Consider the following 17,253-nt stretch of genomic DNA (forward strand, 5'->3'; position numbering starts at 1 on the left):
AACTAATGGTGAGAATCTGGCCCACTACTTCATCTATTTTACCAACTACTTTTTTCTGGCATTTGCATAAATCAGTGGCTAAAACACATTTTCAGAGGATTTATATGATGTGCATGATCTCTGTAATGTTATAATATGACTCAAGAGATAAATTGAAAATGAAGGATTGAGGCTCTCCCTTCTTCCCTCCCCTTCCTTGTCTGATTCTTGCTGTCCCAGTCATTATCTTCTTATTTCTGAGACTTTTCTGCCTCCCCCAAGCTCTTGGAAATTTCATAGCTGCTGGTTGGATGCTACTACCATATGACATGTTCAACCTTTAAAACAAATAATTTACTTTGAAAGTTGAAAACTGTTAGAATGATTAATTAAAGTGTTTACCACCAAGTTCTTCAAGGCTAAAAATACTGTCATGCTCTAAAACATGCAAGTGTAATAAAATAAAGCTTATTTGCAGGGTCTCTATAATGCACAGTATGTTTTTTCTGGCTTCTCAGTTCTACAGTTTGCAAAAATCACATTCTCAGTTTTTTATCTGATAGCCCCATTTGAAACAAGTAACAGATAACCACTGTGCTGTTACCTGCCATTCCTATTCGTGTTTCTGTGGGCAAGAATATCAGATTGGCAAACTCTGGTGGCCAAGCCATGCAGGCAGGAAGGAAGCCAGCCAGGGTAAGAAGAGTTCCTCAAGCTCCAGAGCAGGGAAGTGGCAGCAAAGCAGCAGCCCTTCTGTTCCGAGACAGCTTGAGGAACTGCTCTGTGTGGAGGGAGACACTGGATGAAAGGAAAACAGTGTCCAAACAGCTGTTCCCTCCCAGCTGCAACAGCATTACCCAAAACCATATAAACAGCTTTAATTTATGGGTTTAAAGAAGACTGAAAAAATGTAGAGCCTTGTGGCTCCACCAGCCACACTGCAGTGAAAAGATGCATTCGGTCAGATCTGGTCCTGGGGAGATCATTTCATATGCTGGAGCCCCAAAGCCCCTCTGTCACTTATCCATATGAGCAGAGCTCTACTGCAGCACCAGAACAAGTACACCAATAATACCAAAACTTGATCCTGAGAACGAGCCATGCCTGAGCACTCTTCTCTCCCACAGATCCTTTTTCCTTTAGGAATTCTTTTAGGAGAGAATGAGAGCAAAAAATAAAATAGGAAAATAAAATAAAATTAAAAAATGCCTTAGAAATTACAACCAAGACCAGGCTTTTTAATCTCATTTTCTTCTTTAATGTCAGGTCACAACTCTCGCCTCTCAACTGAAAAAGCCTTTCTGTTAACAGTGTTTTGTGATTGAATTTGATAGTAAGTTTTTAAGTCATTTAATTTGGCATCAGGCCTGGCTCTGAGCCTTAGAAACAAGTAGGCAGCTAACATCTAGTATTGGTGCTGTTACAGTTTGAGATAAAAGCAGGAGAGACTTGCAGTTTTCCAGCTAAAACAGCTGTGTTCTACTGTCAAAATAAAATGGTAAAATAATTGGTGTAGTATATGTACTTGCAGCATATTTAAATAGCTACTAAGTGCTTTTTAGCAGTTTGTACTTTATGTAATATCCACAGGAGCAAAACAGAGTTCTTGTTGCTTGTTCCATATGATTTAATTCCTACCTCCCAGTAAAGCTTCTGGATAGGTTTGGGGTTCAAAATCTCTTCTGAAATGAAGAAAGCAGTCATTGCCTCCAACTATAAACGCTCTGTTGCTTCTATGGTATTTAGGACACTGAAAGAAAAGAGCCCATAGAAAAGGGCCAGGGTTTTTTTAATGCCAGCACAAGAGAATTTCATCAGTTGTTTCACTTAAAGTCTGTGGAAAAAAAAAATAAAAAAAAATAAATCAAGAAAAGCAAACATTATTTCAATTATATATACCTTAAAAAAATTATTCTGCAGTTTCTCTAAAATTAGGTAAATATTGTGCAAGAATCACAAGTAAACTAACATAAACAGCAGAGCAAGTTTCTAGCTTTAGCTTACTAGTGATATTTACTTTGAGGAGATCCAACAAGGGCTATAGTTTTGTGTCCTAAGTATGCAGCCAACAACATCTGGGCAGGCAGCTAATCCAGGGCATGATAAGATTTCAGGCCAGAAAAATGCAAAATCCAACATGTAACTTCAGCAACTCACCAGCTAATTTCCCTAAAAAAATTAAGTGCTGTTGATAATCACAGAACAAAAAGTTTACAACAAATTTCTGATCCATCTGTTGCACTGAACTGTAGTTGCCTAAGCAAAGGTGGATGCTGCTTTTTTTCTGAATAGAACAAGCATCTCAATGTCACTGTAATCCTTGTCACAGTCATCTTACATTTAACATCAGATGAACTACTAAAGTCTCCCAGGCAATAGTTTAGAACTGCCTACAGTACTCTTCTTTGATTTTGCCTCTTCTACTACTGCTTAAAAAGACTTAGTTTTGTTTCTCCTGACCTCACACAAAGCTTTTGTAGTATTTTATACAAGTTCAATATCGAAGTCTTTCTTCAGGAAAAAAAGGAGGCTGAATTTGGAGCTTCACACTGCCAAAGAAACAACAGCATAGTAGCAAGACACAGGCACTGTCAAAGCATTTAAAGTTGGAATTCTTCAGAGACCCTTGTAAGAGTGAGAAAAAAAAAACAACTTGATGTTACTGTACCCTGTGTGACTTCATTTTTGTTTAAAATCAGAAAAATATTATTCTTGAAGAAACAGCATATTGATTTGTATAATCTGATTGATCAATCACTCTTTTATCAATTGAAAGTGAACGGTATACTTCCTGTGTCAGGAAAGCCTTCAGAGAAATGGATCTTCTGACAGACTGCAAACATCAAAACTTATCAGTAAGATATTTCGTCAAGAAACATGGGGCATGTAAGTAGGAACTGGTTACAGTTTGCTGCCAGGACTACAAAACATGTGGCCATACTAAACTACACAAAACACATTTTGAAAGGTACATGGGGCAACTGCATCACACTGTCTCATAGCGATAGGAAAAAAAAATACTGCAAAAGTCAAACTACAAGAAAACAACTAAGAAAGCCTTCAGTATAGAAGGCATTGATCAAAGGGAACGAGGCAGAGACCTGTTTTTCAGATTGCTGACTATAAGGGAGGGAGGCATTCTAAGCCAAAATTAGTTCTTTCTTGAAGCAGAACAGTTGACTCAACACTTGAATCAAGATCAGAATTTATTTTTGTAACTCTGCCTCCCAAGACCCAAAATCTATAGTCTACGCTGTAAGTTTTGTTCCACTGTTGTTCATTACGACTGATTGTTCCCATATTTCTTTTCAGCTCTGCATTGAAGCCTGTGAAATCAACAGAAAAATACTTACAGCACATACCTTTCTTTCTAAAAATGAATAACCAAGATATCACCTGAGGTACTGTCCTCGTGTTCATTTACATTTGTACCCTCCTCAGAAAGGACTTAGGCTTCAGTGTTTGGTTTGTAGTTGTCTCACCCTCTAGTGGCAGAGAGGCCTTAGTTCTCACAAAGTAAGAAATGGGAGATTTTTTTTTCCCTCCAGCCGCCTGTGCTCAATTGCCTATTTAAAGCAAAGAACGTAGAAATTGTTCTATTTTTTTAAATAAAGCTGCAGATCATTGTCTTCAATATGTGTCCGTCACTTCTAATGGAGCAATGCAAAATACACTGTCCTGCAGGCACTGAGATGATTAAAAAGGTGTTAATGAAGGGTAGCTGTGTGCTCAGATGTACTTCTTCAGTTATGAGAATGACTGCTATTCAAACCTTCCTAGGCAACCACCATTAGTGGAAATATTATGCCACTGCCTGAAGAGTCTAATAGAGAGGGAACCTCTGCTTTCCTCTAAAAACTCAAATTCCTTATCCAATTATCATTTCATAACAGGAGGTGGTTTTTTATTTTGATTTTGGGAAAATAAAGCACATTTTTTATGAAAATAGAATGCCGGCCAAATATTAGATGAAAATTGAATCTGTTCTATCCTGCTTTTGAAATAAATAAATAAATCTCCACAGTTTTGAACTGCTTTATCTCCCAGAATAATTGATCTGGAGCTTTACAGGATTAGATCCTTTTTTAAAAAAAATGAATAAATCCTGACTGATTTCTGTTGCAAATAGTTTTTAATGCTTTTTTATGTATACAGCCAAACTGAAAGGGAACTGGGAGACTGCTTTTTTCAAAGAAGATACATGGCATTGCCAGTATTTAGTTCCATGCAGCCACTGGCAGATTGGAGAACTCTGGAGATGACCAATCATTACACAATTAGTTCCAAGCATGATTTATTCTAAGAACCATATAATCATTAAGGTTGGATAAAAAACACTAAGTTCATCTAGTTCAACCATCAGCCCATCACCACCATTCACACTAAGCTGTGTCTCTTGGTGCCACATTTAGTTCCTTGAATGCCTCCATGGACAGTGACTGCCACCTCCCTGTGCAGGCTGTTCCAATGCCTAACCACTCCTTCTGAGAATAAATTGTTCCTAATATCCAACCTGATCTTCTCCATGCTGAAAGATCTCAGTGTCCTCAAGAAGAATGTATTCTGTCTGTTTTGCTCCAGTTCAAGAGAGCCAAGGGCCCCCAACACCAATGCTCCATTCATTAAAACACAGCAAGAGGGCAATGTATGGCTAACATAAGAGCTCCACTAGCAGCAAAGACAACCCAGCAACTCACTGCAGTGCAGTCTGAAAATGGAACACTAGATTAGGATAAGAAATCTGATCATACTTCTCTAATCAAACATCCATATGCCAAGATGAAGATGGCAACATCCTGTTCAACCTGAACCAGAAATCAGCAAGCATGGTGGTTGCCTTCAAAGAGGTACTGCTGAATCAATGGCTTCCACTACAGAAATGAGAGACTGCAGAATCACAGAATGATCCAGGTTGGAAGGGACATCAAGGATCATGAATCTCTGTAAGGTGGAATGGTACAAAGATGATAACAGATATTCAAAAGTTTATATATAAGGAAAACTCACCAATATGGATGCCTTCACTGGGAAATGCTGAGGCAATCCCCACCAGGGAGCAATGTCCAAGAGATGCTGCCTTAATGGGGGGTCAGCCCTTAAATGAAGCCTAGAGGAGGTGGAGTTAAGCTCCACTCCTTCCAGGAGCACAGCTAATTTACTCTCACCTGTGCTCCCACAGCTGACCTGACACTTGCCTCAGTTGATTAATCAGAGGTTCAGGCTGTGATTACCAATCTCCCATACAATCTCCAACCCCCCTGATTTCAAATTTTACTGAGATCTTCTGTAAAAATTGAAAAATTTTCAGGTTTTCATAAAGTTGTCTAGAAGGAGATCAAAGAAGGAGCACTAGCTCTAGAAAGGTTCACAGCTGGAAACAAACTTCCCACATACATGTGCCCAACAAAGTTATTAAAGAAACAGTCTTCTTTGTGGAAATTATAGATAACTTTTTGCCTATTGGTTTAGGTAGCATAAACATCTGGGATTATATTTTCTTAATTAACAAGCACATCACCGCCACATTTTGTTAGCCAACAGTCACCTGTTGTCTGTGATGTCACTGATATGCAGCACAGTCACCGTGGTGACATTTCTGAGTGTCCCAACCCACTCCTTGCTCCCCACACCACGGGAGCCATTGAGCTTCATCCTGCTGCTGGCAGGACAAATCTCACCAGCTGGAGAAATGTGGAAAGGCATTTCTGAGTGAAAAAAAATAATAATTGATAATTATATACTTAATAATTAAAATGGAGATGTCTTTGTCAGAAACATCAAATGTTTCTGTCCTGGACGTTGGCTCAGCAGTCACAGCTTCTTCTGTCCTACAAGTATGTGGAGAAAAAGTTGCTCAGGATGCTGCCTTAGGATCTACAAAAGCAGAAAACACTTCTCAAGGTTCATGTGAGGAACCCCGCACAAAAAGACTACGTCTTGATCTGTCTGGGAAGTGCTCTGGCAAAGCCACTGACTTGTCATCCTCCTTTCTGAAAAAACTCTGGGAAATTGTTGAAAGCAGCCGCTTTCAGTCCATTTGGTGGGCCAACGATGGAAACTCTATAGTGATTGAAGAAGCATCCTTCGAAAGGGAAGTGCTGGCAAGGAGAGGATGTCTGCAATTTTTTGACATTGACAGCATGAAAACTTTCATTCGTCAGCTTCACCTTCACGGATTCTTCATTATAGAAGGAGATTTGCCAAGATCTGTTTCACGTGATAATGAAGATGAAACAACAGATCCCACTTTTAGCAAGGTACACCGTCCCCCTACCCATGAAATACTCTTGGGACTAGTGGGATTGGTGGACACTCAGTCCAAGTAAGGTGCCTGAAAGTTGGTGGTATTTGGGTTTCTAAACCAAACTGCTTGAAAATCTTACACTTCTCTGCTGTTCACAAATGGCAAGAATGCAAGCAAGGATGGTTACTACAGTGGCTGCTCTGAAAGCAATGCCTCCCATTTAATTATGTTGCCCCACAATGTCAGAAGTAGGTTTTGCCTCCCCCCCAGTATTCCATTAAACTTTCTTGCAATGTGACACGTGGCAGTAGATGGGCAGTCTGACAGAATGGTGTCTGACATGGACATGCATAATGAAGGGTGCCATTAAATTCCTCCAGGCTGAAAAAATGGTTCCCCTTAACATTCGTGGACACTTAGACAACATTTATAAAGACCAAACAGTGGATGTGAGCACAGCGTGTTGATGGATGGTGTGTCTCAGCAGTGGCAACAGAGATGTGAATGAAGGCCTGGTTCTGGTCAGCTCTGAAAACCTTTGCACATGTGGCACGCAAGCTCTTATTCATCTCAGGAATTAAATGCACAGATAATGGTGGTGGCTGTGTTGAAAAAGTGTGTTTTGTAGCTTAGAATTTATCCTATCAAATAGTTTAATTGTGCTTTGTATCTGTTGTAGTTTCCATTGAAATAAATAGGAGGCATTACTTTCAGAGACCTTGTACTTAGCAGAACTGTACTGTAACATTTTATTCACATAATTCATGTCTAAAATGTCCCTGAGAGTCCTCTCTGCTTGTCTTTGAGATTCTAATTACTAGTTATTGTCTTTTCCAGTCTTGAAATGGTGGTAATTTTTCTCCTTTGTATGTTGTAGTTTCTCTACTACTATAACCCCTACTTCAAGAGAGATTATCCCCATCTGCTAAGAAGATTCAAGCGAAGTACTGGTATAAAAAAGAGAGCATCAGGTGCATTCTCGCTGGACCTGGATTTGAAGGAGGGCCACCTGAGCAGTAGCCCTCTGAAGAAATGGTCAGGCCCTGCTGCGTCAGCGGGCACTGATCTCCCCGGTAGCACCCAGGATGCTGCTCCTGCTTCATCTGCTGCTTCACCATATCACGCTGCATCTTCTGTACCAAACGGCCCTTTTCCACTGGGGCTGGGACCGGATAACGGAGCTGCAGGTGACGGGGTTGGACGTCAACACAATTTATACTACAGGAAGTATAGATGCTAAGTATCAAGTGAATATAGTAGTTCCAAAAATAAAGTTTCTGAATATTTTCCAGTTGTCCTGTCCTGTTACTTCAGTTTGACAGTTACTCTTCCTATGCCCAAGGATGGGGGGTTGCCTTCAGGGAGTTCTCATTTTTCAGATCCTTTTAAAACAACCATTGTTATTCCTGCCCTCTAGGTTTTGGAAGACCTGCTAAATGCTAAGCAGGCACTGTGTTAAGCAAGTCTGCTCCAAGGAATGATGCAAGCACAGGACATGCCGGTGGGCAGCTGGAGATGTCTGAAATGCCTGATCCCCTTCCTTCTCTGCCTTTCCTGTCAGGACAGATGCCAAGAGGGACAGGAGGCCTCTGATGAGCCATTCAGCTTGTGGGGATCCCTGGTGGTCACTGCGGTGAATTCAGCTGTCCTGTGAGCAGCATGTGCCTGGCACTGCCCTTCTGCTTACCAATTTGAACTGCGCTGAGATTCTTGCAAATGAGTGGTTTCCAGCTGTGGGCAGCTTTTCGGTGCAAACATGGTTTTAATCCTGTTCCAACATAAGTGAGGTGAACACAGATACCACGCAGATGGGTGCTTTAGAAATATCCATACTAACATTAATTAACCAAGGGCATCTGAGCTGCTTGTGTCAAAACTTCCAACATTCTGAGCCCCAGTCACCATGCTTCTGGCTGACCTAAACTATACCAGAACTAGCCTGTAGCCAAACGAATCCTTGCTGTGCATTCCTCAGAGCCACATTGCCGGGCACAACCAAGCGTGGCCAGAGACCAGGACGGTTCAGCAACTGCTAATCAAATGAACCAAAGGCCTTTGGCCATATTTTAGAGGAGGATGTATAAAGCACAAAACCACAGGGAGCAGTAGCTTACTTGCCAGTGTGCTAGCACATTTACTAAAGCTTTATTCTTCTTAAGCTCTTAAAAATCTTAAGTCTTATTTGCATGGCAATGCTGATAATCAGATACAGTTCTACCACGTCACACGAGGATACATTTTTTCGTATGTTTTTTTTTTTTATTAAGTGTAGATAATTGTGCATTGTTACAATTGTCCGTATTCCCCACTGCAACGCCCCGTTCCCTTTGTTCTTCCCACACCAATGCAAGATAAATATCTCTGAAGATAAAACTACAGAAAACTACTGCATTTTTTATACATCCAGAGATTCTGCTGGCAAACGAGAACTCTTTCTTGTGGAGCAGATAAAAGTTTGCATCTATCACAGCTATAGGAGTGCGAAGCATCTATAAGAAGCACAACACTTTTTATGGCTGCTCCAAACGCCCACGTCAGAGCAACTAAGCAGCAATTGGAACAACGTGAAGACTGACTAAATGTAGAGAGCCCTTGTTTCAGAGTTCGGAGGCAAAATGGATTTAACAGCCCATGCAGTACATGATGCCAACACTACTATTTTAATTGCATGTATTCTGTAGCATGTACACAGCTATCAAACAGCTCTTCAGAAGCACCTTCTGAAGGAAGCAAGCCTTCAGAGCACAACTGAAGGTCACAGAACCCAAAGTTGAGGCTCTTATTGAATCTTTGACTTCGAAGTCAGAGTGTAACCTATTACCACACAGCTGGATGCAGTGGATTCTGGCTATGTCTGAAATTGTGCAGCCACATTGTTACACCATGTGATCTAGGGTGCAAATGCTGCCTTAGGTAAAACTAGTTCACTTAACCTACTGCCCTACTTGCTGAATACTTTCTCAATTTTCCTGTGCAGTTTAAAAGTGTCTAATAAAAATGTTTTACTTAATGTTTCCTCATATATAAGTCTCAAAGCCTAGATAATGGGAACCAGATGACAATAGCGCATACAACCAAACTCATTTTGTAGATATGAAGTAGCTTTTGGAAAAGAGACTGAATTCTTGTGAGTGGGATGGGTTTAATTACACCACAGGCTTTGATCCTGTTTGCAATTCCAGTGTGAATTTGGGCAAAGCTTCACTAAAGTGATACAGTTACTGGCAAATTTAAAATAGGAAAAAGTGTTTCAAGATTCACTGCTGCAGATGGAGGTCTCTGAGGAAAAGAGATGCCATAAGATGGGTGCTTAGAGCACACATGTTGTACCTGTGTATCAGACTCCCTCCTTTATTTTCTGCAGTCTACACAGTGAGTATTCCAGTCAAATAAGTCCATTAGAGAAGTGCAGCTCAACGCATAGGGAACAAGCCATATAGGAGTTCAGTCTTATGCACTAATTTTAATCACGTTTGATACATTTGCTATCACTCTAAGCATGTAAAGATATCCACACACTGGGTTTCACTTTCAGTAATGTCAAATTAATGACAATAGATGTACTGTAGCAACAGAACAGAAACACCCACATGCACAAGAGGACTCTCCCAGCTTCAGTGAGAGAAATGCAACCACTCCCTGCTCTTAAGGGCAGTAGACAGACACCTGGTTAATGCCTGTTGCACTACTGCCTTTCACGAGCTACTGAACTTGAGGATTGCTGCAAGCAGTGTTGAATAATTCCGACCATTTTCTTTATCTGTGTAACAGCGAACACTCACCTATGATCCTGCTTCCCTTCCAAACAATACACAGTGCAAAACCAGGGCGTACGGATCAGAGTCTATAGGCCTGCTTGTCATGAAAGATGCTCATGTGTAATCAGTGCCTAACTTGATTAACAACAGGAGTGGCACTGGTATGTGCACGGTCATAGTTAGCTGACATTCACCTGGAAGGAACTTGCACAGGGCAAGACTATCTTCTGCAGAGCTGAGTCTCTGAACATTTCTGCTCATTACACTCCTTCGCCTGAATTCAAGCATACAGCACTTCCTCCTGGGGAAGTCAGATATTTACCTGTTTGAGTTTCCTGACACTATCGTATCAAATCACAGAGGATTCAAGTTTACCTTGTATTAGGGTCGGAATAATTCTTCACACATTCTCCATTTCATCTCTATGTGACAGTGTAAATAGAACATTACAAAATAGACCCTCTGTGAACAGGACTGCCATTAGCACTACAGGTGAATAAGCACCCTAGGACACACTCTCCCATTAGCCAGGGAGGAGATGGTAGCCAGCATCCTGACACATGTCAGCATCAGCGTTGTGCAGGGAAGCAGTGATGCGGATATCAGCATGTGTTCCAACCACTGTTTGCTCTCACTGCATTTTACAGTTGGAGTCAATTGACAGTCACCACCCAAGGGAATTCATGCTCTGGGCAAACCATTATCCTACTGAGGTGACCATGTGGAACTGCACAAGGAGGGTGGAACTGTGCTTTACATGCTGTTAGCATAGCTGTTAAAAGATTGTTGGATGCTGCTTCCCTTCAGAAGCCTTGAGTTGCCTGAATGTGTTTACCTAAAGGGAAGGAGCATGAAGCTCCTTTTGCTTGTCAGAAAGGAAATGAGGATTGAAAAATACACAGAAATATTGGCTTCAGTTTGAAACCACAACTTTTTTGTACTGTATTCAAAACCCTGCCAAGGCTGATTATTGCCCATTCTTTATAAAGCTCAGTCAAAAATAAATGAATAAATAAATAAGTAAAATCCCATGCTTTGTATTCATTAATCAGCAATAAATCCCCAAATCTGGGCATTCTTTTATCACTATCTGTCTCGAATATAGCTACTTTAAAGTTGTGGGGGATGTTAAGTAACATAATTTGGAAGCAGAGATGAAATAGTGCCTGCTGCAACCTGGAACACCAGAATTAGGCCTTTTCATTCCACGTCAGTCATCAAAATTAGAACATATGTCCAGAATGTACTTCACATACGTGACAGCGACATACATGCAAAACATTCGGGTTATAGTCTCCTCTTCTGACTTTTTGTAGCCTTGACCATTTATGCAGCAGCTTCCAACTGTTCTAATGCTAATTCCTAAGCAAATTTCAGCAAGTGACAACAAAGCAAAATTCTGCAGCTACACAGATTGTTCACCAGTACTCTATCAGCACAACAGAGAGTTTTTTCTTTTAGAAAGAAACGGGGTTGATAAAAACTAAACTGATTTTACAGGTTTATGCCTCTGTTTATCCTTAATACTGCAAATATTTAAACATTTAAATAAATTTCAGTCATATCATACAGAACAAGGAAGTTAAAGATATACATAAATATTTCCAGGACCGGGGATATAGCATGTGGATGCAAGTTGGAAGCAGAAGGAGGAAGTTAAGCTGTTTTTTCCATACCAGGATTCTGCTGTACATTAGTATTATAGAGTGTTTTGTGGGGCTGCACAAGGCTAGCAACTTTACCCAGCTTCCACAGCAAGCCATCCAAAGGTTTAGAACAGAAAGAAAGCTTCACCTCCACGTTGCCTTACTTTTGTCAGTTAATATTAGTAGTATGTGAGCTATAAAAACTATATTTAACATATTTCAGTCTTAGGTTGTCTTGTGCCTGAGTGACACCTGGAAAGTAACATGGCCTTGGCCTTGGAGAATACACTTACAGTGTGAGCACAGCAGAAACCGCTGTGAGCACCACGTGAGGGTTCTCCCTGAGCCCACTGGAAGTGCTTTTCCCCCAGACAAAATGCATTCGGACAACGCTGGGAAAAGAAAATGTGTGTTACTTACTGCAAGTAGTTCTTAATTGCCATTGTTCCGTTTGCAAAACATTTACTCAGTGGGCATAATTCCAGAAACTGTTTAACAAAGTCCACTGAATGACACCTCTGTGTGTGCCAGCATTCTTCATTTAGCATCTCACTTGTATTTCCTTATCTCCTGGGCAACTACCAAGTTTTAAGCAGAAAGTTATTGACAAAGGCTTGTAGAAAATAAGACTTTTTCTTCTACTAGCATTTTTTACTGCTTTTTTAATCTCAACTGGATAATTTTTCCTCACTGTATACAATTCAAAATACTTCATACGTTTGAAGTTGTTTGTTTTGTGTTTTACACGAAGACGAATCGGTTCATCACAGCAACTTCAGGAGAATGACCCCAAGTGACACCAGCTGGCCTCGGCAGTGACTGGCCCAGTGCCACACCAAGAAGAGCCAGGGGCAGCCAGCAGCACACCAGGAGACCTCAGGGGGCAGGAGTCTCTTTTGTTTCCTCTTGAAGCAGCTTTCATCAGCTTCGTTAGTGCTGCCCTGAGAGGGAAGGTGGGGGGACTCTAGCTGCAGAAAGGAGCCACGAAGGAAAAAGAACTGAGCAAACCATTTAAGCCTTTCTTCTCTTACCTAAAGTCTGCCTCTCCCCATCATCCCCAGGCAGCAGCTGTGCTGGAGACAGAGCCAGAGGCAAACTGAGGTGCAGTGCAGCCTGCAGCAAGCGGTGAGGAGGCAGTCGAGCTAAAATGGCGGCCGGGCTGTGTGTGGGTGCTCCCCTCAGCTGGCACCACACAGGCTGCGCACACCTTTTCTCTCATGTTCCAGTAACCCTGCAGAGCCTACAGAGAGATGCTGGTCTTCGCTGGCATGAGAAATCTGGCTTAATTCATAGTCATGCCTCCCAACAGCTCTGACTGACATGGAAACAGTAGGGAAAGGGAGATGGATGCAGCAGGCATTGGTTTGTGTGACGACACACAATAAGAGCAGGAGATATACCTCAGGAGTGTTTCCTTTTCTACTTTCTACCATCGTGGAGCTTCTTCTTTTTCAGTCCTAAGGAAGAGACAGTTTCTGAATAAAGACTGTGTGAGGAAAGCAGCTGGGAAAAGGTAAGGTCCATTCTTGGGTGTGTAGCTGGTAACGGCTGTCACAGACCTGTGGTGCTGAGGAGGCAGTCTGTGGGATCCTGCACAGACAGGCTTGCTTGTGTAAAAATGCACAAATACTTGAGTACACTGAAAAATATATGAATATATACTGGAGGATTCAACCAACTTGAGGGAAAAAAATATATATTTATAACAAAATATTTAATTTAACAGCAAAATTCTTCAGAGTCTGAAAGGAGAGGCCTGTCAGAACTGGTTGCTGGGGAGCCTCGTTTCCCCTGGTACTTATTGTTCTTAAAATAATCACAAACAAATAAATCATAACATACTAACAAAACCTTTGGGCATTTTCAGAAATGTTCTAAACTGAATCTGAGTTCTGTACAGCTGTTTTTTCCATTTCGTTTTTCAGTTCTGCTAGAGGCTAAAAAGCACATTCAAAGACTCTATGAGGAAACCCAAGGAAATGCTCTTGATTTCACCAGATTTTATAAGCCAGTTTTTGAAATCACGCTGAATTTAAGACAGTTGGAAATAAGTTCCAGAAGATAATTTTAAAGTTTTTTACATTTGTACTTACAATGCTATGAGACAAAAGGATCTCAGTATTCGCATGCTATTAGTAAATGATATCAACACTCCAAGTCATATTGTCTTTTAAGACCTCCATTTTAGTGGTAAGTTGTGATTTTGATAGCTTGTCAATTTGGGTCCATCCACAACAATTGCGGTAGTTTTAGGCTACTGCTTTGAAGCACTGATTTCTGATTACTGCTTATTTAGTGTCACACTAGTGCTCTGTGGCACATCAAAGAGCAGAAGAAATTAACTCACTTGGAGCAATTCCATCATTGCTCTACTTAGAAAGCATTCCTGGACAGATGATAACCTCTTTCTAATAGTTCATGGTAAAAAGTAATTGTAACCACTTAATTTCTTTCCAACATGATTCACGTTCCACATGATTCAGAAAAACAAAACAAAGAAAAACAAAACAAAACCAACCTGTCCAAGGCTTTGATTATTAAGAAAAAAATTACCAAATATGGTAAAAAATTACTTCAGTTAATATAGTTAAGGCTCACGTAAACTCACACTGAAAAAGAAAGGAGTTTTCAAATAAAAATAAATAAGAGGAAGCAAAAAGAAAGCAGTCGCTTCTTTAAAACTGATATTAAGATTCTAAATTGTGCAGTATTTTATATCAGATATGCTTGCAGGCACACAGTTGCATTCATGCATGTCTGAGTGTCCATTTCACTTCTTCCTCCAAAGCCCTCTTTTTTCATCAAGTCAAATAATACTGCACTGAGTAACCAGAAAAGAAGATGTGAGATATAGTCTGTTCAATTGCAGCTGCTGCATGACCAGTAATTATGCCAGTATCTTTGAAGATGAAGAGTATTCACCTGTGAGCTTCCAAGTTGGCTAGTTTCTAAGCTTATCTTGCCTCCCCTGTTTACGCTGCATACTTGGGATATGTATTTGTTTGGTTAAATTGTCATAGTAAGATATGATACTGATGCTGTCAGTTTTCCTGCTGTCCTGTTTTATTTTACGGGCATTAGGATATTGGATAACACTTTATTATTTTGCTGAGATAATTATTCCTGAAAATTTCTTGTTCTGGATTGTTCCGTACTGCATCTCAATCATAGCACGTGGCCGCAGAAAGTTAGTTGGTCATTTATACTCAGCTGAGTACAAATTCCTGAATGGAATGGTGAAGGAAAATGGTGAAATAAGGATCCATAGGATGATAAATCACCACATTTCCCACGGTGACTCCTTACATTTCTAGTCCAATAACCATTTCTTAGACTATTCATTCCTGTGTTATTTATTTGCTGTATGCAGCAGTCTCATATACACCGTGAATCTGTTCAGACTCAGAAATCTATACCAAACTGTATAACTGAAGTACAAAGGAAAACATCTCACTTCTATTTTCTAGTGCTAAAATAATTACTGACATTTTTCTTAGCCTCTGTTTTAAGTCCAGTTGGAAAAGAGGGCAAAACAGAAAACAGCACTGATTTTTGTTAAGCTAAATTAGGACTGCAGTCCAGCCCTCTGCTCCTAGCAGCAGCAAGCATCAGAAATTTCAAAGGACGCTTCCTCACAATTCCATTTCCAAAAGCAGAAACACACTTGTTCCAAAACTGAGCGCAGCCAAGAATGTATCATTTCTAATATTTACCACACTAGGAAAAATAGAATGCATTTAATATCAATTTTTATGATTAAAACTATTTGTAGAGTAGAACATTTATAGAGAAACACGCAAGCTATGGATTCAATGATCCCAGAAAGTTTAGTTGTTTTGGGTAATACAGGAAAAGCTGTATAGCAAAATAATCTGTGCATGTAGGTGTTTTGAGCACTACAGATTTTTGGACCAAAGCTATGGAAAGAAGAAAAAAAAAAAAAAAAGAAAAGAAAAGCATACAGAAGAACAAATTCATAACCTAAAATTGCTGCAGATTAAATATTTTACTTTGGAGGAGCAACAAAATAAAAATTATGACAACTGCTTTAGCTAGAACGTGTAAGCCTGGAGAGATACTTCCTATAGGTTTGAGTGACTTAAATAGATATGAAAGTACTAGTTATCTGAAGGCAAGACAAGGATATGTGTATAGGTATGTGTCAAGATAAGTCTGTGTCAATTGAGAAGCGCAGAAGAATTGTTCAGCACTGCAGAATAACTGAATAAAGTCTCCAACACTATAATAGCTTCTGGAATTTCCAGTAGTATAATTTGTGTCCTGTATTTGGGTGAAGGAGGAAGAAATATTTTGAAGTCAATTTAATGCATGTGCCAGGTGCTTGGATTAGCAGCTCTCAAGAATGAAATCTAAAGAACAGAGAGGCATCGCTGTCCTATACATTCTATCTCATTCTGAAGGTTATGCTTTCTTAAGAGACAAGAGAATAATTTAGTCTCTATGTTCATTCAGCTCCTGGCTCAAAGCCCACGGGATTGGGGAGAGAAAATTCATCGATTCCAGTGGGCTTTGGTGTCAGCCTTCTGTCATTTGACCCAGTCCTGCAAACCATTCCTCTGGTGAATAATTCTGAGTCAGATGTCCTAGGAGTGCACAATTTGACTTCTTTTTTGAGACCAGAAGTGAAAAAAAATGCTGCATCTAGCTGTGGGCATGCATCCACTAGGAAGAACCCAAGCACATTTCACTTCTGACAAGTGAAAACTCATGTTTGCCTTGCATTCTCTTAAATCTTGTCTGAAATTATTCCTTACTTTTCTTCCCGGTATAGTGCTGCCCATTCGACGTGTTTACTTTCTAAATGCAAGGGACAGATATTGTTATCTTGTGAAAAACCTTGGAATGGCAAATGCAACTGCTCAAACGAATCAGAGCACTGCATGCAAGACTATCTCTGGACAAACAATAGCACTGTTAAAAAATGAAATCTTGATATCATTAATCATAAGGGAGACACAAAATTCCCCTGGTTGCACTTTAATCAGTTAATTTGATTTTACCATTTACTTCAGTGGAGCTTGTTTTTCATCAAGAGCATTTAATTCATTTATTTTGCTAATCAGATGAGCAAAGCAGCACATGGACAATAATTCAGACTAGAAATATGCTTGTGCACATTAAAAAGGTGCAGAAGGAATCCAACTGACTAAAGAATGTAGTGATTTACAAAAGAATAACTGTCACAAGTAAGTTCTCTCAGTGCCCTAAACACCACCCTAGATCTTTACTGATTTTAATAATTAATGGTCATAATATTTTCTTGCAGACAACACGGGGAAACCACCTTATCTGCGATACGAATAATAACTTTTCTGTATGTACTTCTTTTCTGCAGTAATAAATGCACATGAGGCTCGGTTTAAGAATTTCACAGCATACTTAAATTTCTGATCAAGCTGATTTGAATTAAGTCCTCCGTGCTAACCTTTTTCAACAGAACTTTACAACGGACTATAAAACTGTTGTTTAAACAATACTTCCCATAATTGCCACCAATAAATGATACCCTTTTATTGCCGTTAGAACACTCTTGGTTACCAGTTTCCAGAGATTGCTGCAGTTAGCTGTATGTAACTTTGTCTTACATTGTTAATAATTGTATGGT

The 17,253-nt window shown here is 40.0% G+C and overlaps 1 protein-coding gene across 3 annotated transcripts in view; it reads left to right on the top strand.

Annotated features, from left to right (window-relative positions):
• The window catches only part of LOC140255467 (heat shock transcription factor, X-linked-like), a 35,857-nt gene extending 28,079 nt beyond the window's left edge, over positions 1-7,778 (top strand). The window contains exons 1-3 of one of the 3 annotated variants that reach the window (XM_072343085.1): positions 4,944-6,236; positions 7,101-7,410; positions 7,641-7,778. In XM_072343085.1, the coding sequence (XP_072199186.1) occupies positions 5,733-6,236; positions 7,101-7,410; positions 7,641-7,666 (840 nt within the window). In that variant the 5' untranslated portion in view covers positions 4,944-5,732 and the 3' untranslated portion in view covers positions 7,667-7,778. Of the gene's footprint in view, positions 1-3,291; positions 6,237-7,100; positions 7,511-7,640 lie in introns of those variants that run through there. The other 2 variants (XR_011904482.1, XM_072343084.1) reach the window with 2 other exon arrangements.
• Positions 7,779-17,253: the final 9,475 nt, after the last annotated feature.

This window comes from Excalfactoria chinensis, chromosome 8, assembly GCF_039878825.1.
Source record: "Excalfactoria chinensis isolate bCotChi1 chromosome 8, bCotChi1.hap2, whole genome shotgun sequence".
NCBI classification, from domain to species: domain Eukaryota; kingdom Metazoa; phylum Chordata; class Aves; order Galliformes; family Phasianidae; genus Excalfactoria; species Excalfactoria chinensis.